Below are 25,595 nucleotides of genomic sequence, written 5' to 3'. Positions count from 1 at the left end.
GTGACACCTGAGGAGCAACCCTGTATGTTGCTCTCTGCATGTTCCACTTATGTTAAGAGGTCACTCTTCTGTCATTGTTGCTAAATTAAAGGGGAACTCCGGTAGTTAACAACTTTTCCGCTATGCACATGATAAGAGATAAGTGTCTCATTGTGGGCGGTCCAACCGGCCAGACCTCCACCCAATGTCCTGCCCGGCACCCCAGATCTCCCCGCCAGGATCAGACACTTATCCCCTATCCTGCGGCTAGGGGAGAGGTTGTTGAGTACTGGAGTTCTACTTTAAAGAAATTACATTATAATGGGCAAATAGGATATTAAGATATATGTGCACTGTTAAGCGAAGAGAACAGATGACGGGTAGGATAGGCAACATAGCCCATTCGCTCTCGGGCCATTTTCGTTTTTTTGCACTTTAGTTTTTTCCTCCTCACCTTCTAAAAATCCTAACACTTTCAATTTTCCACCTACAGACCCATATAAGGGATTGTTTATTGCGGCAACAATTTTACTTTTTAATATTTGTGGGGCAAAAAAAAACAAAAAACATTTTGTAAATTTTAGGGACTTACGATTCTACGCAGTGCACTTTTCAGTACAAACCTCATCTTTATTCTGTAGGTCCATATGGTTTTGACCGTGCGGTTTAATTAACATTATATTTGATTAGTTTGGACATTTACTCACGTGGCGATACCACACACGTTTAGGTTTTGTTTTGTTTTTTAGTTTTTTTTTTTTATTTGAAAAATGGGAAAAGGGGGGTGATTTAAACTTTTATTAGGGAAGGGGGTTAATGCATATTTATTTCCTTTTTTTATACTTTTTTTTTTTAGTCCCCATAGGGGACTATAACATGCAATCTTTGGATTGCATACACTGATCAATGCTTCTCCATAGGAGAGCATTGATCAGTGTTATCGGTGCTCCATTGCTTCAGCCTGGCAAAGCTGACTGAAAGCCTGGAGCACCGAAGAGACCTCCCGTCGTCCTCTCAGCTGATCGGATGCCGCGGTTTCGCCACGGCAGTCCTGATCAGCCCACTGAGCTAGCTGGGAAGGGAATTAACCGCTTTTTAGACGGCGTCTAAAGGGTTAATGCCGGTCATCAGCCCGATCTGTGATGTCCGGAATTAGCCGTGGGTCCCGGTTGCTGATAGCAACCGGGACCCACTGGGTATGTTGCGCGCTCACCTGCTGAGCGTGCGTCATACAGTGGGAGCCCGCAGTGGACATACATGTACGCCCTTTTGCGGGAAGGGGATAGTACCTGGGGCACCCGATTACCATTAAGGGCACTTACAATCACTCGGCCACCAGATGATAGGAGCTTCAGGTCATTGCTGAGGTTCACGTTGGACAACATTTCCAGGATGACATTAACCCCTTCTGCTCCTGCAGCCTCCTAAATAATAGGAAGGACAAAGTGTCATCTCTCCATTATAAATCACAATATCTATGTCTAATGTAAGACTCTGCAGAGCTTTACCTTAATCTTCTCCATATAATCCTTCTCCCTGTGGTTGAACACTTTGTGGGCTCCATTCTGCAAAGCCAGATTTAACCCTTCTTGGCTGCCGGCAGTGCCGAACACCTTGAATCCATAGGCCCTGGCCATCTGACACGATGCTATCCCCACCTAGAAGGAAAAACATGAGAGATAAGGTGAGCAGCATGTCCCAACGTCCACATCAGTGTTTCCCAATCAGGGTGTCTCCAGTTGTTGCAAAACTACAACACACAGCATACCCGGACAGCCTTTGGCTGTCCGGGCATGCTGGGAGTTGTAGTTTTGCAACAGCTGGAGAGACCCTGATTGGCAAACAGTGGTCTACATGCTACAAATATCAATGTATGAAATATGGCATTGTGTTTCAATCAATCAACACTGCACAGGAGTGTAGGACTGTGATTAAAACACATTAAAAGGGGTACTCCGGAGGAATATTTCTTTTCAAATGAACACTTGCCAGGAAGATATAAAGATCTGTAAATTACTTCTGTTTAAGAATCTTAATCCTTCCAGTACTTATCAGCTGCTGTATGTTCCAGAAGAAGTTGTGTAGCTCTTTCCAGTCTGACCAAAGTGCTCTCTGCTGACACCTCTCTCCATGTCAGGAACTGTCCAGTGCAGGAGAGGTTTGCTATGGGGATTTGCTTTTACTCTGGATGGTTCCTGACATGGACAGAGGTGTCAGCAGAGAGCACTGTGGTCAGACTAAAGAGAATTACACAACTTCCTCAGTTGATAAGTACTGGAAGGATTAAGATTTTTAAATAGAAGTAACTTACAAATCTGTAGAACTTTCTGACACCCGTTGATTTGAAAAGTTTTTGTTTTTTCCTCTTCTGGAGTATCCCTTCAACAGTTTTATTAGCTTTTGGATGTCGTGGGGGACATGGTATCCAAAGTGTTTATCCGTGACACCAGCATGATCAATAGCAGCCAGTAATATTAAAGGGGTACTCCGGCCCTAAGACATCTTATCCCCTATCCAAAAGGATAGGGGATAAGATGTCTGATCGCGGGGGTCCCACCACTGGGGACCCCCCGCAATCTCTCATGCAGCACCCACCTGTCTCAGCTGCACAGACCGATGATCGCTCCGTGTAACTGAGACAGGTGGGTGCTGCATAAGAGATTGAGGGGGTCCCCAGCGGTGGGACCCCCACGATCAGACATCTTATCCCCTATCCTTTGGATAGGGGATAAGATGTCTTAGGCTGGGTTCACACCACGTTTTTGCAATTCAGTTCCCGTATCAGGTTTTTGATGAAAAAAACGGATTCCTCAAAACCGGACTAAACTGTATCAAAACGTGAGTACAAATTTTAATCCGTATACGGTTTGAAAAATGATGTAATGATGTCCGGTTGCATCCTTTTTTTAAGAAAAAATAAACGTATACATTTTAAACTTTTCACTCCATTATGAATAAAGTTTCACTTGTTTGAAAAAAAAAGTCAAAAAACGTATGGTGAAAACCAGATGGAACTGTACGCACATACGGTTCTGTACAGTACCCATTGACTCCCATGTTAAAAAAAAACATATACGTTCCAATACGGTTTTACACCCGGACCAATAAACGTGGTAGGCTACGATTTTGGGTACAGGAAAAAAAAACTGACAGAACCGTACACGATGCAAAACAGACACAACCTGATGCATCTTTTGGCATACGGTTTTCAATGGAGAGCCAGTGCATACGGTTTTCAATACGGTTCTATGCGGTTTTCAAATTGAAAACGTATACGGGAACTGTATTGCTAAAACGTGGTGTGAACCCAGCCCTGGGGCCGGAGTACCCCTTTAACCATAACGCTGGCATTAAAGGGGTTATCCAGGCAAAACCTTATTTATTTATTTTATTTTATTTTATTTTATTTTTTTTATTTTATTTATTTATTTATTTTTATATATATATATATATATATATATATATATATATATATATATATATGCAGATAAGGTCAGGCTGCTCACCACTCTCGCGTTTGCTGCACTATCTCGTGCTACGGACACCGGTACCGCGGTGTCCGTAGCACGAGATAGTGCAGCAAACGCGAGAGTGGTGAGCAGCCTGACCTTATCTGCATCTAACAGTTCCCGCATTGGAGTGCTCCCACCACGTGGATTAACATGGCTGAATCTAATTTGGAAACGCCAAGGCTAGGACTGGGGGAACCTGCAACCGCTGATGTGAGTAATATGGACAAATACGGTCCGAGCAGAGATGCGAAAGCTCAAACAGTGTTTAATGATTTTGTAACACCCACGGTTAATGTGGTTCCCCCTGACATGCTTGCCATTACAAGACAGTTGGAGAATCTCATGATTAAAGAGACGAAGACCTGGTGGGATAACAAAACTCTCACCACATATTTAGAAAAGAACATTGTTCCAAGGGGTCTCAGATTGAAAAAAAGACCCATAAAAACATACTCACAGGGATTCATTACCAAATGGGACTCCGCATTGCTGGATTGCTCAGCTAAACTTATGACATATATTGTGGAGGAGGAATCCCTGGAATTAGCCAGTATGCAGCAAGAAATGGAGGGCCTTAGGACCCAGCTGGCTATGTACAAAGAGCACAAGGATTTTGCCAGCGTGGAACAAGCAGCATTGGAGAAACTAGACAGTGTGGAAAACTCTATAATGGATATTAAAAAAAGTAAATTCCAAAGAGATATTTTGGACTATAATAAAGACCAAGTGTTCTCGTGGCATCTCAATAAAGGAGACAATCCAGACACACCGCGCTCTATTTTACGCATCCCACGATCCAGATCCAAACGCAGAAATCATCCAAGGTCCCGATCTGCAAGGAAAGTGAGCTTTTCAGACCCTGAAAGTTCCCAAGAGGAAAATACAGGTGTACAATACTCATCAGTACAACAACAGAAAAAGAAATCAACATCGATTGCCGCACCATCTAAAGAACTTGGAGCTGTTCCAAAAAACCGTCTGGGCCAGACCGACAGCCTAAAGGGTCAAAAGCAAGGAGAGCTGGACGCAAACATAGAAGAAAGAAGATATCCCCTGCGCTCGCTACTGGTTCCGAGATAAATCCGGTAATGAACTTATCTGCATGCATCTTATCTGCTGACCAAATTACTGTACTTGGTAAAGGACTGAATTTTGTGCCGACAAGTAAGTTTGAACTTTTCAATACCATACTAGATGTTAATAAATTGGCAAGAGGACTCACTCTCAAAAGACATTTTCACAAGGGGGTTATGAGTCATGAGGAGGGGGAACCTTCAGGTATAGTTGTGGAAGGATCAGTAGCGAGCGATGGTGAGGTTAATGAAGTAAATGTTAATGTTACTAATTTCAAGGATCAAAATGTATTATTACAGCTCACTTGCTTGCAGAAAGAAAATGCAGTTGTTGATGATAGTCGGAATAATAACTACCGCTCGGCCAACCCTGGTTTCTATCCTGTTGCCTCCCGTTCGGAGGCGCTGGATAGATTCCAGGAGTTGGTCGAGCGGGACCTAGTGAAACTTAATGAACAGGTGTCTCATGATAATGCTTATGATAATCTAAATAAAAATGAACGTATAGCATTGAAGGAACTATCTGAGAATAAATCTATCGTAATACGTAATGCCGATAAAGGTGGAAATATTATTGTTCTGGATTCAGGGTTATATAAACAACTCAATGAGGATATGTTATCAGACACATCAACTTACTGTAAATTAAAAAATGACCCTACTAAAACGTACCAAATGGCACTTAAGAAAATATTGGAAGAGGGTGTAGCCCTGGGGGCAATCAACAAAAAACTGGAAGAATATCTATTTGTAGAGAATCCAGTTACCCCAGTGTTCCACTCACTCCCCAAGGTGCACAAAGGTGTATTTCCACCTCCCCTTCGACCAATAGTTGCTGGCATTGGGTCGCTGGGGGAGCGCCTTGGGGAGTGGGTGGATCACCATCTCCAACCCCTGACTAAAATCCCCCCCACGTTCACACAAGATACTAAACATGTGATCAATATCTTAGAAAAAATTGTGTGGGATGAGCAGTTGTCATGGGCAACCTGTGATGTTATAGGCTTATATCCATGCATTCCCTGGTCTAAGGGCCTAGAGGCCCTGTCCGTCCATATGGAAAAATTCAGCACATACTCCCCTGGTCTGCAGGAATTTATCACCATCGCCACGGAGTTTTTGCTTAAACACAACTACTTTGTGTTTGATGGTGGTTTCTACCTGCAGACCAGGGGAGCATCAATGGGTGCCAAATATTCCCCGTCTTTTGCAAATATCTACATGTTTCATTGGGAGCAGCTCTTTATTTTCAGTGATAAAAACCCATATTATGGACTTCCGGTTCCGGCGCGGCCTGATGTAGACGGCGAGCGCCTGTGCTCCTCCACCCCCGGCTCATACCAGCTCGGTACCGCTGCACTAACGGGCTTCAGAAGTCCCCGAACACCACCCGACACCTCAGCCAGACCGAGGGGATGGACAGGTACCTCCAACGTGGCGGCTCCTCCGGTACATCGCAGCCCGCGCCTCCCCAGCACACGCCGCAAAGCGCACCTGTCATGGCGGCGGCAGCGGGACAGAAGCTGCGACCCGCTTCGGGAGTCCCCACACTGCCACTAATGAATGATACCCGCGTGGGGACGCCGGGGACTGACGGGGCGACACCGCATGGCGGCTCCCAACAACCGGCACCACCTGCAGTCCCAGAAATTGCGCAGCCCGACTCTGCAGTAATGGCGGCGACCGCATCGGGGGAGACATCACGGCCACCACGAACGGAGGGGCAATTAAACTCTGAGGTAACCGCAATGGAAGTCAGCCTGCCAGCTGACCCACACTTGGGACCACACACTGCCACCGTGGGCCCCACACTCCCCGGGATTACTATTGCAACCCCTCAACTTTCCCCAGGGCCGGCCTTTTCCATAGACTACCAGCACCTGGCGAATGAAATGGCGTTGCGTATTACCCCAACTATACGAAATATAGTGGAGGAGGTCCTAAAAGCAACTCTCCAAAACCTAAAACTAGAAGTACAGGAACATACTGGCCGCCTGTCAGAACTGGAGCACAGAACCTCCCAATTGGAGGATACCGACACGGCTGCAGCTAAACGCCTACAGGACATGGAACTAGAGATGACCCGCATTGGCGAGAAAATGGAAGACCTAGAAAATCGCTCTAGGCGCAATAATTTACGTATAGTGGGGGTTAAGGAGACAGTAGCACCTCTTGACCTGCAACGCTTTTGTGAGCGAGATCTTCCTAAGTCGCTTGGCCTGTCTCATCCCTGCAGGGTGGAACGAGCCCACAGAATTGGCCCATCTTCACACCCCCAGCCTAACCGACCATCTTCCACTCCGGAGGCCCGCCCCCGTCAAGTCATTCTGCGACTACTGGATTACAACGACAAAGTTGATATTCTGAGGGCGTACCGCCGTCTGACACAACCCCTGGAAATTCATGGTATGCGCCTGTTGATTTTTGAGGACTTCTCGGTAGAAGTGGCGAAACGAAGGAGGGCCTTCAGCACTGTTTGCACTAAGCTATTTCAGGCGAAATATAGATTCCAACTGCAGTATCCAGCCACCCTGAGGGTGTTCCATCCTGACGGCTCTACTACCACTTTCAAGACTCCAGAGGAAGCATCTTCATCAATGGACCAGCTGCTGTCCTCTTCCTCCACGTCATCTTCCCGTCCACCGGCTCGGACGCCCACTCGTCGTTCAAGGTCACCAAGGAGGAATCATCGTTCCCGCTCAGCACCTAGAGAATCGCAATTCTCCGCAAGCCAAAGACACCGACGTAGACGTCATCGCTCTCCAGGTCGTGGCTATGACAGCGACAGGCGATCTTCACCTGACTGACCACAGCTGTTCCTTGTTCCTGATGACTTCACCTTCTTGCCTTTGAGCCTTCTGCTGGGACTACGGGAATGATGAACTGGACGTCCAGGTTTTCTCTTTATTTTTATTTTCCTCGCCTGTATGGCGCTGTTATACAGAAGGTTTCCAGTGTTGCCATATTCCAACCCGGCTCTGGTGCTGTAATGTTTCACGGCCGCACGGCAGGGTTGGCCTTTCCCCTGCCTGACTGAGGGACTCGACCATCTTAGAAGGGGTCGGGGGGAGGGGGGGGGAGCATGGGCATCCAGAAATGTGTGATATTACTTTGATGCCTATGTCGGCCGAAAAAAGGAAGTCCATCATCCAAAAGGAAGGTGTTGCTAAATTAGCAACACTTTCTAGGATATTCTACAAGATGGTTAACTGTTATTTGCTTGTATACTGTTTTTGTTTTGTTTGTTCTTTCCCACAGCTCGGAACCTCTAGTGAAAACTACTGCCCAGTTTATTATCGGGCACCTATCCTGCCTTACAGATACTTTACACGGTATTACTTATTCAGGGTCATGTTTGGTATGCCCCCATTGCTGCTGCGCCCTTTCATATCTACTTACACATATAATATCTGCACAGCCCTCCATGAGGGATTGTATAGATTGTCTTGATTTACCATGCCTAACATAATATCGTGGAATGTAAAAGGTCTTCGCTCCCCCCAAAAACAAAGACTTTTTATACGATACTTGAAAAGATTCCACCCGGACATTGTCCTCCTCCAAGAAACCCACCTAGCTGGCTCAGATTTCTTTAGGTTACAGCAGCAATGGGTGGGGCAGGTGTTTGGTTCTCAGGCCCAGGATGGGAAAGCAGGAGTGGTCACCTTGATCCACAAATCTTTTGCATTTGGTCTTATATCACACGACACTGATGATGAAGGCAGGGTCTCACATTTACGACTTGACCACAATGGAGAGATCTTTAGCATTTATAACATATACGGTCCCAATGGGGAAAATAAGTCCTTTTTTCACGCTCTAGCGGACAGAATTCATGACGATAACACGACGAACAAAATAGTGGGGGGCGACTTTAACACAGTCCTCGACCCCCTAGTGGACAGAAAGGGCCCGACATCTCAAGCAATCCCCATACGTAGCAGGGACTGTGTATTGCCCCCTTTCTTGGACCAATTGGGACTGCTAGATGTGTGGAGAATGTCCCACCCGGACGATAGGGAATTCACCCATTTCTCCAATGCTCACTCTTCCTGGTCTCGTATAGACTATCTACTGACATCTCCGGAACTTTACCATAAAGTTAGCTCAGTAGACATTGGAGAACTGGCGTTGTCAGACCATGCCCCTCTCTGTCTACGGCTCTTGCCCTCCTACCCCAAAGGGACAGATATTCTTTGGCGTTACCCCTCACTGCTGGCCAAGGATGATACCTTCCTCGAATTACTTAGGGGTTGGTGGTTAGAATATACCGTATATAATGGGGAACACCGCTCAGACCCAACTCTGTTCTGGGAATCGGGGAAGGCAGTATTAAGGGGAAAATTGATGGCACACGTGGCCCACCTAAAACGCACCTCTCTGAAAAATCTGAATGCAGCCAGTGCTCGACTAAGGGATGTCTATGCCACCTTCGTAGCCCACCCTACTATTCAGAACCGGGAGGAATGGAAATCGGCTAGAGCCAATTTTGAATTATGGTGGGATAGAAGGGAACGCCTAGGGAGGTCCCACTTTGAGGTAGATCTCTTTAGACACGGTAACAAATCGGGACGTCTACTAGCCCGTATAGCTAGGGGAAAGATACCCACCCCTCACATAACAGCACTTAAAGACTCCTCGGGAGTCACGCACAAAAACCCTCACTCCATTAACAAATTGCTGTCCTCCTATTATAGCTCGCTTTATGAAAACTCTCCCTCTGACCTTTCGGTGGGTGAGGCCTTCTTGAAACGGGTCCAACTTCCCACACTGACGGAAGAACAGAGGGAGATTCTTAATGCACCGGTGTCGGTGGAGGAAATACAGGGAGTTATCGGTCATCTCCATAACGGGAAGGCCCCGGGCCCTGACGGGTATTCAGGCGAATTTTATAAAGCCCTATCAGAGCAGATTGCCCCAGTCTTAAGGGATATGTTTCAGGTATTCATGTCTACGGGATCGTTACCCACAGAAGCCTCTCTTGCACACATAAAAGTTTTGCCTAAACCGGGTAAGGACCTAACTGACCCAGGTTCCTATCGTCCGATATCTCTAATTAACCAAGACATCAAGATTCTATCAAAAATTTTAGCTGACCGTCTTTCTCGATTCATGCCAGCTTTAATCGGTTCCCATCAAGTGGGCTTTATTAGGAACAGATCAGCTACCATGAATTTGAGAACGGTTATGGCGGTTTTAGATCGCCTACAGCATCAGCCCCAGAGGGGTGAAGCTCCTGCCTTGCTCACTTTGGATGCTGAAAAAGCATTCGATAATGTAAAATGGGATTGGCTGGGACTGGTACTGGATGCGATTGGTATTCAAGGGTCATTTAGGAATTACATTTCGGGGATTTATGCAAACCCCATGGCTAGAATACACACGCCTGGTATCCTATCCACACCCTTCCCTCTCTTTAAGGGCACCAGACAGGGTTGCCCACTCTCTCCCCTACTCTTTAATTTAGCGTTAGAACCCCTGGCGCTCTCCCTACTGTCTGAAAATATTTATCCTGGCATTAAGGTGGGGAAGAATGAAGTAAAATTGACAATGTTCGCAGATGATATTTTATTGTTCCTTGATGGCCCGACTGCTTCCCTAGGACGCATTCTTGAACATCTGAGAACATTTGGGGCGTTCTCGGGTTACAAAATAAATGTGTCTAAATCGGAACTTTTACCCCTAGGTCCTTTCCGTCACCAGTGGCTTCCAGAAATATCAGGTATGGGAGTCCGCATTGCTGACTCCTCCATCACCTACCTAGGTATCAAAATAGGGAGAACGCCCGACACCATATATAGTTTAAACTATACTCCCCTCTTCTCCAAGATTAAAGCTGAATTACGTAAATGGGAAAAACTCCCCCTGAACTTCATGGGGAGATGTGCACTCATTAAAATGGTTAGCTTTGCGCGTCTCCTATACCCCCTGCAAACCCTACCACTTCTGTTAAAACATACTGACGTGAAAGGCTTAAACTCAGCATTCACCAAATTTATCTGGGCGGGGAAGAGGCCCAGAATCGCACTAAACAAACTGATGCTCAATAGGTCTGATGGGGGACTGAATTTTCCCAATGTAAGAGGATACAATCTATCATGTCTTTTTCGATTTGTTAATGACTGGATACATGGATCCTCTTACCATGCTCTTTACGGTTTAGAGAGTGAATTGGCGGCCCCATGGAACCTAGCAGTCCTCTTACATACTGCATACTCTAAACTCCCCTCCATAGTGAAACGCTCTGTACTGCTGAGGGATACGGTGGCATCTTGGAAGGAGGTCAGGAAGTTATATGGACTGCCTTACCTCTTATCCAAACATCTACCACTGGCGAAACATCCAGAGTTTCCCCCGAGACTTCCTCCCGGGGTGCTTGGCCTTTGGTCGGACAGGGGCCTCACGAAGGCCGGGCACTTTATGGACGTTACTCAGAAACGATGGCTCCGACCAACCACACTGCTCTCCCTACACAACCTTCCCCCGTCTCATGCATTCCCTATACAACAGATATGCTCCTTCTTCTCTAGTCGATTGCGTAACCTGTCCAAAGAGGCCACAAAGAACGAACTAGACTATCTTATTGGTTCGGAACCCCGTAAATTGTCCATCTCCATGATATACACATCCCTTAGGAAAGTACTACTGAAATTTACACCCTCTTCTATTTTTTCAGCGTGGACCTCATGGGTACCAGGAGACGATATTTCGGAATGTATCTTGAATGGGTGGAATATCATCCGTAAATGCATTATCAATGAGAGATGGCGTGAAACCTACTACAAAATGGCTCACAAAGCCTTATATGGGTTTAACATACTGCCTTCCCCGGATTTCCCCGATCGTATCACGGCCTGCCCTAAATGTGCTACCCCTTTGACGAATATGTGGCATGGAGTTTGGACGTGCCCCCATACAGAAAGATATTGGCAAATGATTATATCATATATCAGAGAGAAATGGGAAATGTCACTACCACATACACCAAGAGCCCTATTGTTTCATCAGTTTAGACCACCTGACTTGACCGACCAAGGCCCCACCAAAACACCCCAACTAGTTCACATTGTCCTCTTAGTGGCACTGAGGTGTATCTTCGCAGCCTGGCTCTCCCCTTCTGTTCCCACCATCTCCATGGTCATATCGCAACTTAAACTGTTATGTGGGATAGATAGGCTTGATACTGAACGACACATGAGCACAAACACAGCAAAATATTTCGCCAAATGGCAAGACTTTATTGTTGCACACTACACACCAGCTGAAATAGAGGACATAGTTAAGCCCTTTAGCTCGACAGACTGGTACTGTCTTGGGGTTTTGAGTGATTCACTGGGTCCATTACGACTTACCTCTTGACCTTGACTTCTAGCATACTACGAGCATGGCACGCCTAATTTGAGCGAAGCGAATGAATATTGTGATACTGCCGCGCATTTCCACTTGGGTTCTCCATTAGCTGTGTGGAGTTTACAGTTTTTGGTTTGTAATTTATTGAATGTTCTTATGGCTCTTATTCGATGATATTCCGCACTTAACCATCAATGTGTGATGTTTGCTTATAACAATGAAAATTCAATAAAATTTGTTTTAAAAAAAAAAAACCCATATTATGATAATATACACTGGATCAGTCGTTACATAGACGATTTATTGATAATTTGGAGGGGTACGGAGACACTATTTTCGGAATTTGTTAAGTATATTGGGAACAACAACTTAAATTTGGGGTTTACCTCACATTTCGATAAAAATACAATTAATTTTTTGGACATTTCGCTGATTAGTGGGAGTGATGGCATAGAAATTCGCCCCTATAGAAAAGATACAGCCTCTAACTCTATTTTATTGGCCTCCTCCTGCCATCCACGACATGTCCTGGATAATATTCCCTATGGCGAATTATGTAGAATAAAACGTAACTGCTCTAGTGAGAAACAATTTAAAATTGCAGCAGAGGAACTTCATACTAGATTGGAGCAGAGGGGTTATAGCGAAAAAATACTAAAAAAAGCAGAAATAAGAATAGAGGGACGGGGGCGCGAGGAACTAGTATCCTATTCCAGTAGGCATCAAAATAGAAGGGACTCATATAAGGTTGGAGGCAAATTAGCCAAAAACACAATCAAAAATGAAAATATAAATCCGAGTAAAGATAGACCACCATTTTTCGTGACTTCATACAGTACTCAATTTGGACAGATTAAGAAAATAATAAATAGATATATTCCGGTATTAGAAACAGATCCAATATTAAGAGACTTATTATCAGAAGGTATTTCTATTGTGTCCAGGAGAGGCCCCACTATTGGAACCAGAGTCTCACCTAGTCTATTTACCAGTCAAAAGGAAAGTGTAAAGGACCGGGACTGGTTGAGGAATATAGGTAATCGCAAATGTGGTCATACTAGATGCATCACATGTACACACATGGTAAATTCAAATACCGTAACGTCTTGCACAACAAATAGGACATACAATATACACCAGTATATCAATTGTAACACTAAATCCATTATATATGTAGCAACATGTATTGCTTGTAATTTGCAATATGTAGGATGCTCGGGTAATTCATTAAAAGTGAGGTTTAGGAAACATATTACGGATGCTAAAAGTAGTTTGACAAGCATGTCTATGCTGTCACGTCACTTTAGGGAGTCCCATTCAGGGGACACCACCCATTTACGAGTATTGGGGGTAGAAAAAGTCACCTTAGGACCTAGGGGAGGCGATCTTAGAAAGAAATTATACAATAGAGAGGCACATTGGATGTTCCTCTTGGGAACAAGATTCCCGCAAGGGTTAAACAAAAGATTGGATTTAATGTTAACGTGTGCATAAATTGAATAAGAGAATATAGTTGATGTATACAATTTATTATTAATCACGTATGTTTAGTTCCCGGTCCAATATGCACTCTTCGTTTCTTGTGCACATATAATAAATTTTGAATTGTCGCAAATTATAGGGGGATGTTCACACGGTGAGATGCACATTATGCGGTTATTGATCTATATATAAATATTTCGGATCTTGATGTGCAGGTATAGTTCAAATTGTTTATTTCGGTAAATATGTACCTCCAAATTAATATGAATATCGGTAGTATTGATAAACTAGTTTTTAGACCATTCGAGATTGAAATTTAAATGTTACTCAAAATTTGAAACTTAAAGCCGCATTGCCTGCATCCTTGTGTGAACTCTCTCCGAACGATCAAATGTGATCATGATTCCCAATGCCATGTTTTGTAACCAACTGTTTTTAATTAAGATTCATGTGGTCATGTGACCAAACTCATGTGTATTTTAACCCGCATTATTGAGTGTATGTCTATCTACGACTAAGCACCTGAGTGTGCGAAACGCGTCAGATTGTGTCCTGCCTAAGCGTGTGAATAAAGCCATTGACAAGTTTTACCTGCATCTTCCCGAGTGCCGGACGTTTTCTTTTCTATATATATATATATATATATATATCATATCAACTGGCTCCGGAAAGTTAAACAGATTTGTAAATTACTTCTATTAAAAAAATCTTAATCCTTCCAATAGTTTTCCAATAGTATTAGCTTCTGAAGTTTTCTGTCTCACTGCTCAATGATGATGTCACGTCTCGGGAGCTGTGCATGATGGGAGAATATCCCCATAGGAACTGCACAGCTTCCGGGACGTGAGTCATCAGAAAGCAGTTAGACAGAAAACAACAACTCAACTTCAGAAGCTAATAACTATTGGAAGGATTAAGATTTTTTAATAGAAGTAATTTACAAATCTGTTTAACTTTCCGGAGCCAGTTGATATATAAAAAAAAGTTGTGGCCTGGAATACCCCTTTAACTATTTCACTGCCCTAAACCACCAGGGAAGAAGCAGAAATTAAAGAAATGTAGCCACCTATGAAAGTCGCCATTTTGGTTTACCATCTTGTTAGATGATACATAGATGTTGAAACAATACAGTGTAGACCAGTGTTTCCCACCCAGTGTGTCTCCAGCTGTTGCAAACCTTCAACTCCCAGCATGCCCGGACAGCCTTCGGCTGTCCGGGCATGCTGGAAGTTGTAGTTTTGCAACAGCTGGAGGCACACTGGATGGGAAATACCGTCCAAAGTTACTCAGGCATGCTGGGAGTTGTAGTTTTGCAACAGCTGGAGGCACACTGGATGGGAAATACCGTCCAAAGCTACTCAGGCATGCTGGGAGTTGTAGTTTTGCAATAGCTGGAGACACGCTGATTGGGAAACAGTGGTCTACATGCTGCAAATGTCAATGAATGAAATATGGCTTCATGTTTCAATCAATCAACACTGCACAGGAATGTACGGACTATGATTAAAAAACATTAAAAGGGGTTATCCAGGAAAAAACTTTTTTATATATATCAACTGGCTCCAGAAAGTTAAACAGATTTGTAAATTACTTCTATTAAAAAATCTTAATCCTTTCAGTACTTATGAGCTTCTGAAGTTAAGGTTGCTCTTTTCTGTCTAAGTGCTCTCTGATGACACCTGTCTCGGGAACCGCCCAGTTTAGAAGAGGTTTGCTATGGGGATTTGCTTCTAAACTGGGCGGTTCCCAAGACACGTGTCATCAGAGAGGATTTGGACAGAAAAGAACAACTCAACTTCAGAAGCTCATAAGTACTGAAAGGATTAAGATTTTTTTAATAGAAGTAAATTTACAAATCTGTTTAACTTTCTGGAGCCAGTTGAGATTTTTATATATATATATATATATATATATATATATATATATATATATATAAAGTGTTTTCCTGGAATACCCCTTTAATCCCCCTATCCACAGGGTAGGGAATAAGTGTATGATCGCAGGGGTCTTGCCGCTAGGACCCCAAGAACTCTAAAATGGGCTACTCAAAGCTCCATTCACTATGGGAGTGCCAGATAAGTAATATATATATATATATATATATATATATATATATAATTTTTAGCAGCTTTATAGAAGATGACTATTTCTTACTCCTCCGCTGGCGCCATGTATGAGGACCGATTCTCCAGGCTTGCCGTGTGCTCTGTGTAACAAAAAAACAAAAAGCAAAATAAAAAAGGTGAAATGTTCTGCAGAATGGTTGTAGAACGTAATGCTTTTCTTTTTCTGTATTATGTAAAACCCAAAATAAGTGATCGTATGGGTCCCAGCAGATGGACCCCCAGTGATTGCAGTTGTAATTTTGCCATATCTGGAGGGCCGCAGTTTGGAGATCACTGCTCTATGCTGTGAAATAGTGAAAAATGTCCATAGTGGGACAACCCCTTTTTAGCTACCCCTATAACTGATCATAGCCGTATAGTTATACTCAGTCTTGCAAAGTTACTTTGCATCGTACACAGAAATTGTTATTCTTTTTACATGTGCAGATTTTGTTGAGAATTTTGCTGCAGATTTTGTGCTGCTGATTCTCCTACCCATTGACTTCAATAGGGTCTGCGGCAGATTTTCCCCCAAAAATCTGCCATGGAGAGCCCGCCCTCATTCAAACTCGCAATGAAATCCGCCAGTGTGAACAAGCCCTTAGGGTCCACTCGCATTCCGTATTAATTCTCTGTGCATGGAAAAAGGTGATTTTCATCAATTCCGCATTTTGCGAAGAAAAAAAAAAAGCCCCATTGACTTCAATAGGATTCCGCATCAGAATTCTGCACTTATTAAAGGGGTACTCAAGTGGAAAACTTTTTTTTCTTTCTTTTTGTAAATCAACTGGTGCCAGAAAGTAAAATATATTTGTAAATTACTTCTATTAAAAAATCTTAATCCTTTCAGTACTTATTAGCTGCTGAATACTACAGAGGAAATTCTTATCTTTTTGGAACACAGAGCTCTCTGCTGACATCATGACCACAGTGCTCTCTGCTGACATCTCTGTCCATTTTAGGAACTGTCCAGAGCAACATATGTTTTCTATGGGGATTTTCTCCTGCTCTGGACAGTTCTTAAGATGGACAGAGATGTCAGCAGAGAGCACTGTGCTTGTGATGTCAGCAGAGAGTTCCAAAAAAAAAAAAAGAATTTCCTCTGTAGTATTCAGCAGCTAATAAGTACTGGAAGGATTAAGATTTTTAATAGAAGTCATTTACAAATCTGTTTAACTTTCTGGCACCAGTTGATTAAAAAAAATTTAAAAAGTTTGCCACCGGAGTACCCCTTTTCAGTTTCTCTTTAAAGCTGCAGATTTTTTTGCTACACAGTTCAATGCAAACTAAATGACTGAACCCAGCATCAAATCTGCAGCTTTAAATCCTGCGCTTCAAATACGCGCAGGATACTGTATGTGTGAATACACCCTTGATGAAGATCTTTTATGCTGACATTTCTTTTTTAATAGTAAATTTAAGAACTACAATCAGAGATTTCGGAACTTCATAATTCTACAATAAATAATGTTTATTTGATGATTACACCTTTGGCGCTTACTTCTGCACCAGTGCCCTGTAGGCGGTGAAGTACGGGACAGATATGGCGGCTCCTTGCTTGAAGTTCAGCTGCTCGGGAAGTGGGTATACGGTATCTTCGGAGGCGATTGTGTACTCGGCATAGCCCCCCGTGACTGTAGATCTGGTGAACACGCGGTCGCCTTTCTGTACAATAGATGAAAGAAAGAAATGTATAAGGCCTAATAAAACAGGATCAACATGAACTTCAATCCACACGGTAATGAAACGCCATGAGGATTAATCCATTACCTGTTTGGGGGAACAGAAAGAAAATGCTTGTTTTGCTGTCTGTGCAGGTACAGAAAATGTGGCGCGTGAAACAGCTGTAGCACCCAGCTAAAGCCCTGCTTTACATACTAATAATGGATGCGCACAAAGGGCAAAGGACAAGGGGGGGGGGGGATCCCAACCCAGTCTCTTCCTTTGAATTGTTTGCTTACCATTGATTGCAGCATTAAAAAAGTTAAAGTGTACCGGTCACTTCCAAAAAATGTTGATGTGTCATAGAGACATGTCAAAAGTTTTGATCATTTAAAGGGGTACTCCGGTGGAAAACATTTTATATATATATTTTTTAATCAACTGGTGCCAGAAAGTTAAACAGATTTGTAAATTACTTCTATTAAAAAATCTTAATCCTTCCGGTACTTATTAGCAGCTGTACGCTACAGAGGAAATTCTTTTCTTTTTGAATTTCTTTTTTGTCTTGTCCACAGTGCTCTCTGCTGACACCTGATGCCCGTATCAGGAACTGTCCAGAGCAGGAGAAAATCCCCATAGAAAACCTATGCTGCTCTCGACAGTTCCTGACACGGACAGAGGTATCAGCAGAGAGCACTGTGGACAAGACAAAAAAGAAATTAAAAAAGAAAAGAATTTCCTCTGTAGCATTCAGCAGCTAAAAAGTGCTGGAAGGGTAAAGATTTTTTAATAGAAGTCACTTACAAATCTGTTTGAAAGGGGTACTCCGGCGCTTAGACATCTTATCCCCTATCCAAAGGATAGGGGATAAGATGCCTGATCGCGGGGATCCCGCCGCTAGGGACCCCCGTGATCTTGCACGCAGCACCCCAGTTAAAATCAGTCCCCGGAGCATGTTCTCTCCGGGTCTGATTACCGGCGACCACAGGGCCGGCGGCGTGTGATGTCACGCCTCCGCCCCTCAATGCAAGCCTATGGGAGCAGGCGTGACAGCTGTGAGTGCAGGGCTCAGAGCTGGAGGAAAAATCCTCCTACTGTCATCTTGTGTCCCCCTACTGTCAGTGAGGACAAGCTGGGAGTTGTAGTTTTGCAAGAGGAGATGTGAGCAGACAGCATACTGAGGGAGGGGGCGGAGACCTGCACAGAGAGGCCACGCCCCCTCCCTTTGAGAGGAATTCAGACTAGTGAGCTAAATTAAAAGTGTAATAAAAAAATAAATAAAGGTGCTAGACACAAAAATTAGATGCACATGGTCAGGATTAGGAACTGAGTGATATATTAAAAATAATGTTTTTTTTTGTTGGATTTGACGGTTACGCTTTAAGGATACATTCACAAGTCAATAACTCACTGCGGGTTTCACTATCATTCACTTCAATAGGTCCGCCAGCAATCTGCTGCTAGCGCGGATTTGCCGCCGGCTTAATAAAGTGAATGCAAACACACTGTGCCCCGAACAGTACTGGGCAGCACCCAATGCAGATAAGGAACAGGAACAACGGTGCAGCGCAGAAGGTGCAGTTTTAAAATTTAAAAGGAGTAGTCCAGTATTGAAAAACGGATCTCCTATCCTAAGGGGCCCCGGCTCTCTGGCCAGATGGCGCATGTCGACCGCTGCACCAAGAGGCAGCCGACACGCCCCCTCAATACAGGACTATTGCTGAAGGCAGCACTCCGTGTCTCCCAAAGAGTTGTATTGAGGGGTCGTGTTGGCCATCGATTTGTGCTGTGGTCGACATGCCCCCTTCCCTTGGACTGCTGGGGCCCCATACAGGAGCATAAGGGATATGTTTTTCAATCCTGGAGATCTCCTTTAATTGTAGTAAGATCGAACATCAGAGATGGTAAAAGGAAAACACGTGACGCGTTTTAGGTGATCATCCCCCTTAATCGATTAAAGAGAACATGACAGCTATTTCACCCGCACTAAACCCAATATATATGGTTATAGTGCGTGCGGGTGAATAGCTGTATAAAGAAGTGTAACTTACAGGTTTACGTTACATATGTCTGAAGTTCTGCCCATTAGAAGCTCCTTGCTATAGCATTCCGGCGCGCAATGGAGGTAGGGAGCCGGCTCGCGCAGCTCCTCCGGCCTCATTAATATTCCGCCCCTTCTGTGACGTTAGTGCTGGGTGTATCAAAGAGCAGAGCACATATAAATGCACATGCAGAATATTGTTGAGGAAGGAGGAGCTGGGGGAGCTGCCCGAGTCGGCTCCCCGCCTCCATTGCGCGCTTCAAGCTTTTAATGGAAAGAACTTCAGAGATATGTAACGTAAACATGTAAGTTACACTTCTTTATAGCTATAGATATTCACCCACACTATAACCCAATATATTGGGTTAAGCGTGGGGGTAATAGCTGTTATACTCTCTTTAAAGGGTTACTCCGCCGCTCAGCGTTTGGAACAAACTGTTCTGAATGCTGGAGCCCAGAGCTTGTGACGTCATAGCCCCGCCCCTCATGCCGTAACACCCCGCCCCTCAATGCAAGTCTATGGGAGGGGGCGTGGCGGTTGCCACACCCCCTCCCATAGACTTGCATTAAGGGGGCGTGGCTATGACGTCACGAGCTCCCTGCGCTGGCTCCAGCATTCCGAACAGTTTATTCCAAACACTGAGCAGCGGAGTACCCCTTTAAGGATGATGAATACATGAAAAGCGTCACACAACTTTTACCCTGCCTGTGTCTGATGAGTGATCTTACTACATTTTTTGAAGCTGCCCCTTCTGCGCCGGACCCTTGTCCGTTTCTCATTAAAGTGAATACTAACAAGACTGGCAGCAGATTTCCTGCAGCGGTCCAGCAGTCATTCCTATGCTATAATAGAGAAAACGGAAATTAAAGACATCAAATAAAGCACCAAATAAATATGTCAAATGGGAAAAAAATTAATAAATAGGCCAATAAGAAAACGCATCTGTTACCTTAAATCCGGTCACATTTTTGCCAACTTTCTCCACCACCCCTGATGTGTCAGAGCCGGGGGTGTAGGGCAGGCTTGGTTTCAGGGCGTAGACGCCGGCTCTGATGTAAGTGTCCACTGGGTTAATCCCGCAGGCATGAACTCTGATTAAAATCTTTTTCATAAAAAAAGAGAGAGAAAGCAATGAGAAACTAGGGTGGCTCCAGATGTAGCTAAACTACAACTCCCAGCATGTCGGGGCATGCTGGGAGTTGTAGTTTTGCAACAGCTGTAGGCACACTGGTTGGAAAACACTGGTCTATACCCTGCAGTCTTTGGGAAGGATCTACATCATGGGGTACATCAGGAGGTTGAGTTGTCCTTTTCTGTCTGACCACAGTACTCTCTGCTGCCACCTCTGTTCATGTCAGGAACTGTCCAGAGCAGGAGAGGTTTGCTATGGGGATTTTCTCCTGCTCTGGACAGTTCCTGACATGGACAGAGGTGTCAGCAGAGAGCACTGTGGTCAGACTGGAAAGAACTACACAACTTTATCTGGAGCATACAGCAGCTGATAAGTACTGGAAGGATTGAGATTTTTATATAGAAGTAATTTACAAATCTGTTTAAAGGGTACCTCTCATCAAATAAACTTTTGATATATTTTAGATGAATGAATGTTGAATAACTTTCCAATAGCATGTTAATGAAAAATATGCTTCTTTCTATTGTATTTTTCCCGATCAGTCCTGTCAGCAAGCATTTCTGACTCATGCTGGAGTCCTAAACACTCAGAGCTGCCAGCCTGCTTTGTTCACAGCCAAACAGGCTGTGAACAAAGCAGGCTGGCAGCTCTGAGTGTTCTCCTTTGTGAACAAAGCAGACTGGCAGCTCGTAGTGTTTAGGACTCCAGCATGAGTCTGAAATGCTTGCTGCCAGGACTGGTAGGGAGACCCCTAGTGGTCATTTCTTCAAAGTGGAAAATTAAATAGAAAGAAGCATATTTTTTAATAACATGCAATTGTAAAGTTATTCTGCATTAATCTATAATATATCAAAAGTTTTTTTTTGATGAGAGGCACCCTCTAACTTTCTGATTTGAATTTTATTTTCCAACCAGAGTACCCATAAATTTTTTTTTTTTTTTTAATAGAAAAAAAAAGCTGTTTAATTTGAAGGGGTACTCCGCCCCTAGACCTCTTATCCCCTATCCAAAGGATAGGGGATAAGATGTTAGCTCCCCCGCTGCAGGGGACCCTGGGGATCGCTGCTGCAGCACCCCGCTATCATTACTGCGCAGAGCGAGATCGCTCTGCACGTAATGACGGGCAATACAAGGGCCGGAGCATCGTTACGTCACGGCCCCGCCCCTCGTGATGTCACGGCCCGCCCCCGTCAATACAAGTCTATGGGAAGGGGGCGTGGCGGTCGTCACGCCCCCTGCCATAGACTTGCATTAAGGGGACGGGCTGTGATGTCATGAGGGGCGGGGCCATGACGTCACGCTGCTCCGGCCCCTGTATTGCCCGTCATTACGCACAGAGCGAACTCGCTCTGTACAGTAATGATGGCGGGGTGCCGCAGCGGCGATCCCCGGGGTCCCCAGCAGCGGGACCGCGGCTATCTAACATCGGAGTACCCCTTTAAAGGCTCTTTTTTTTTTTTGACCAAAAAAACTAAAAAACTAACAAACTGAGAATACTGGCACTTGGATTTTTATAGCATTCGCATTGTTGATCATACAGGATCAATAATCGTATACTTTTAATACTAATAGTATATACACGCCGAGATACCAATTATTATTATTTTTTTATTTTTGTTTTGATTATTTTTTTTTTTATTGGAAAAGGGGTGATTAAAATTTTTATTGAGGGCAATGGGATTTAAATATATATTTTTTTTATTTATTTTTTTTTTTTTTTTTTTTGTATAAGCAATCTTTCAATTGCTTATAAAGTACCCTGCAGTACAGAGTCAGATAGGTGATCTATTAGTAAAACAAGCAGTTTGACCATGGCAACCATAGAGGCATTCAGAAGGCCTCTGGCTTGCCATGGTGTCTAGAATCTGTGTTTTCCAACCAGTGTGCCTCCAGCTGTTGCAAAACTACAACCCCCAGCATGCCCGGACAGCCAAAGGCTGTCCGGGCATGCTGGGGGTTGTAGTTTTGCAACAGCTGGAGGCACACTGGTTGGGAAACACTGGTCTGTAAACGGACAGAAGACATTCCAGGCAACGGCCGTTTCACGTCTATAAAGCTAGAGAAAGTGCCAGGTGAGATGTGAAACGGCCGTCGCCTGAACGGCTCTTGTCTGTTTACGGCTCCTTTTAATGGAACCAATAAAGAGGAAGTAAAGGGAGTTGTGGTTTTGCAACAGCTGGAGGCACACTGGTTGGGAAATAGTGGTCTAGATGCTGCGGCTCTCCTATAGAAATATATGTAGGGGGCGTGTCGAGCGACGCTAAGTTCAGGGGTTGACACGCTCCCTTCCCGGGAAGAGTCGGGGCCCAGTACAGGAGATCACAGGGGTCCCAACGGTCGGACTCCCCGCCATCTAAAACTTGTTAAATAAGTTTTTGTCTATGATATATATTACATCTTCTTTAAAGAGGTTATCCAGGAATAGAAAAACTGAGCAAATTTCTTTCAAAAACAGTTCCCTGTCTGTCTCCAGGTTGGGTTTGGTTCTGCAGCTCAGTTCTATTGAAGTGAATGGAGCCAAGATGTAATACCACACACAACCTGGAGACAGATATGGAGCTGTTTTTGAAAGAAATTAGCTCTGTTTTTCTATCCCTGGATTACCTATTTAAAGGGGTACTCCGGTGGAAAACTTTTTTTTTTTTCTTCTTAAATAAACTGGTGCCAGAAAGTAAAAAAAAAAAATTGTAAATTACTTTATTAAAAAAATCTTAATCCTTCCAGTATTTATTATTGGCACAGAGGAAATGCTTTTCTTTTTGGATTTCTCTTCTGTCATGACCACAGTGCTCTCTGCTGACCTCTGCTGTCCATTTTAGGAACTGTCCAGAGAAGGAGAAGATCCCCATAGCAAACATATGCTGCTCTGGACAGTTCCTAAAATGGACAGCAGAGGTCAGCAGAGAGCACTGTGGTCGTGACAGGAGAGAAATTCAAAAAGAAAATAATTTCCTCTGTAGTATACAGCCGCTAATAAGTACTGGAAGGATTAAGATTATTTAATAGAAGTAATTTACAAATCTGTTTAACTTTCTGGCACCAGTTGATTTAAAAAAAAAAAAACGTTTTCCACCGGAGTACCCCTTTAAGTGAATGGAAATGGGACTGCAGTACCAGGCACAGCCAGTACTAAAAGTATGGCGCTGTGTCTGGTAAACAATGAACAGGAGGCGGTTCATATGAATAAGCTGAGTGTATAGTGGTGGGAGTCTGACCTTAAAGGGGTATTCCGGTCAAAAATTTTTTATCCCCTATCCAAAGGATAGGGGATAAGATGCCTGATCGCGGGGGTCCCGCCGCTGGGACCCCACTGAGTCTCCAGTTTCGTAAACCTCCGTGTTCACGGGGCTGGGGACATGACGTCACGCCACGCCCCCTCCATTCATGTCTATGGGAGGGGGCGTGATACCCCTTAAACTGATCTGAAATTGATAGTCTAACCCAGGGATGGGCCATCAAATCCGGAAATCTATGCTTTACACTGCAGATGTCTGTACCTGGTTCTCCCCTGGTGACGGCACGGGGACATCTGTAAGGAACTTTAGAACCTCAGGTTTCCCAAACTCAGAGACCCGGATCGCTCTCATGAACCTTCCCACAGAAGCCATAGTAATCTATCTGAAACATATAAAACATTACACAATGTAACAGAGACCTGACACACAGCACATAGCGCAGCACTGACACAATGCAACAGACACGGATCACATAGCGCAGCACTGACACAATGCAACAGACACGGATCAGACGCCGTAAACCCCCCGGATCCCCCTATTATGTGTCGGAGAATAGACGGCGTATAAAATCCTCCGCACACTATTCACAGCCCAAAGGAACCTGCTGACTGCACAATGTGGAGGACAAATGATTTCATAGGGTGGAGGGAAAATAACAATATATAACAATGTATAACAAATAACAATATATAACAATGTATCACAAGGTATAACAATATATAACAATGTATCACAAGGTATAACAATGTATCACAAGGTATAACAAGGTATAACAATATATAACAATACATAACAATGTATCACAAGGTATAACAAGGTATAACAATGTATCACAAGGTATAACAATGTATAACAATGTATCACAAGGTATAACAAGGTATAACAATATATAACAATACATAACAATGTATCACAAGGTATAACAAGGTATAACAATGTATCACAAGGTATAACAATGTATAACAATGTATCACAAGGTATAACAAGGTATAACAATATATAACAATACATAACAATGTATCACAAGGTATCACAAGGTATAACAATGTATCACAAGGTATAACAAGGTATAACAATACATAACAATGTATCACAAGGTATAACTATATAACAATGTATCACAAGGTATAACAAGGTATAACAATACATAATGTATCACAAGGTATAACTATATAACAATGTATCACAAGGTATAACAAGGTATAACAATATATAACAATGTATCACAAGGTATAACAATATAACAATGTATCACAAGGTATAACAATGTATCACAAGGTATAACAAGGTATAACAATACATAACAATGTATCACAAGGTATAACAATATAACAATGTATCACAAGGTATAACTATATAACAATGTATCACAAGGTATAACAATGTATCACAAGGTATAACAATATATAACTATATAACAATGTATCACTTTATTAGCTGATCCTCCTCTCTGTGATGGAAAGGAAAAATTCTGAAACTTTTTCATATACTTTTTTGTTTTGTTTTGAATTTTTAAATATCTCTGCTTGTGCTTGAAAAAATGACCTGGTCCTGATCCAATTTCTGCAGGCACCATACACCTAGACGTCTACACCCGCGCTCATACACCTAGACGCCCGCGCTCATGCACCTAGACATGTGATTTTTTGGAGGTGATAAATCACCGATCAATGTAAAAACTAATCGTACCGCACTACATTCAGGGTGCGTTCACACGCTTTTTGTTCTTGTGGGTTTTCCGCTGCGTATTTGAAAGGGGGCGGGCTCTTCTCGGCTGTCCGCAGCAGATTTTTCTCTGAGGAATTTACGCTGCGGAAAATCCGCCGCAAGCCTTGTTGAAGTCAGTAGGGACTGCGGCGGATATTCCGCAGTGTAAATTCTGCGGCGGAAAATCTGCTTCGGACAGCTGAGATGAGCCCGCCCACTTTCAAATACGCAGCGGAAAACCCGCAAAAACAAAGAGCGTGTGAACGCACCCTCAAGATGTTTTCCTGAATGAGTCCAAATGCATTATGCAAAACA

General features: G+C 43.6%; 1 protein-coding gene across 1 annotated transcript in view; it reads right to left on the bottom strand.

Moving 5' to 3' along the window:
• Window positions 1–25,595, bottom strand: part of CRYZ (crystallin zeta) — a 29,507-nt gene that overhangs the window by 3,310 nt on the left and 602 nt on the right. Inside the window, exons 2-7 of the mRNA XM_056532689.1 lie at window positions 23,835–23,955; window positions 20,155–20,307; window positions 17,003–17,166; window positions 15,551–15,602; window positions 1,488–1,637; window positions 1,302–1,403 (exon numbers count right to left, since the gene is read on the bottom strand). Of these exons, the coding sequence (XP_056388664.1) occupies window positions 1,302–1,403; window positions 1,488–1,637; window positions 15,551–15,602; window positions 17,003–17,166; window positions 20,155–20,307; window positions 23,835–23,945 (732 nt within the window). The 5' untranslated portion in view covers window positions 23,946–23,955. The remainder of the gene's footprint in view (window positions 1–1,301; window positions 1,404–1,487; window positions 1,638–15,550; window positions 15,603–17,002; window positions 17,167–20,154; window positions 20,308–23,834; window positions 23,956–25,595) is intronic.

This window comes from Hyla sarda, chromosome 7 (genome assembly GCF_029499605.1).
Source record: "Hyla sarda isolate aHylSar1 chromosome 7, aHylSar1.hap1, whole genome shotgun sequence".
Lineage (NCBI taxonomy): Eukaryota > Metazoa > Chordata > Amphibia > Anura > Hylidae > Hyla > Hyla sarda.
The sequence above is the reverse complement of the archived record's forward strand: the minus strand, read 5'-3'. Positions and strand labels throughout refer to the sequence as shown.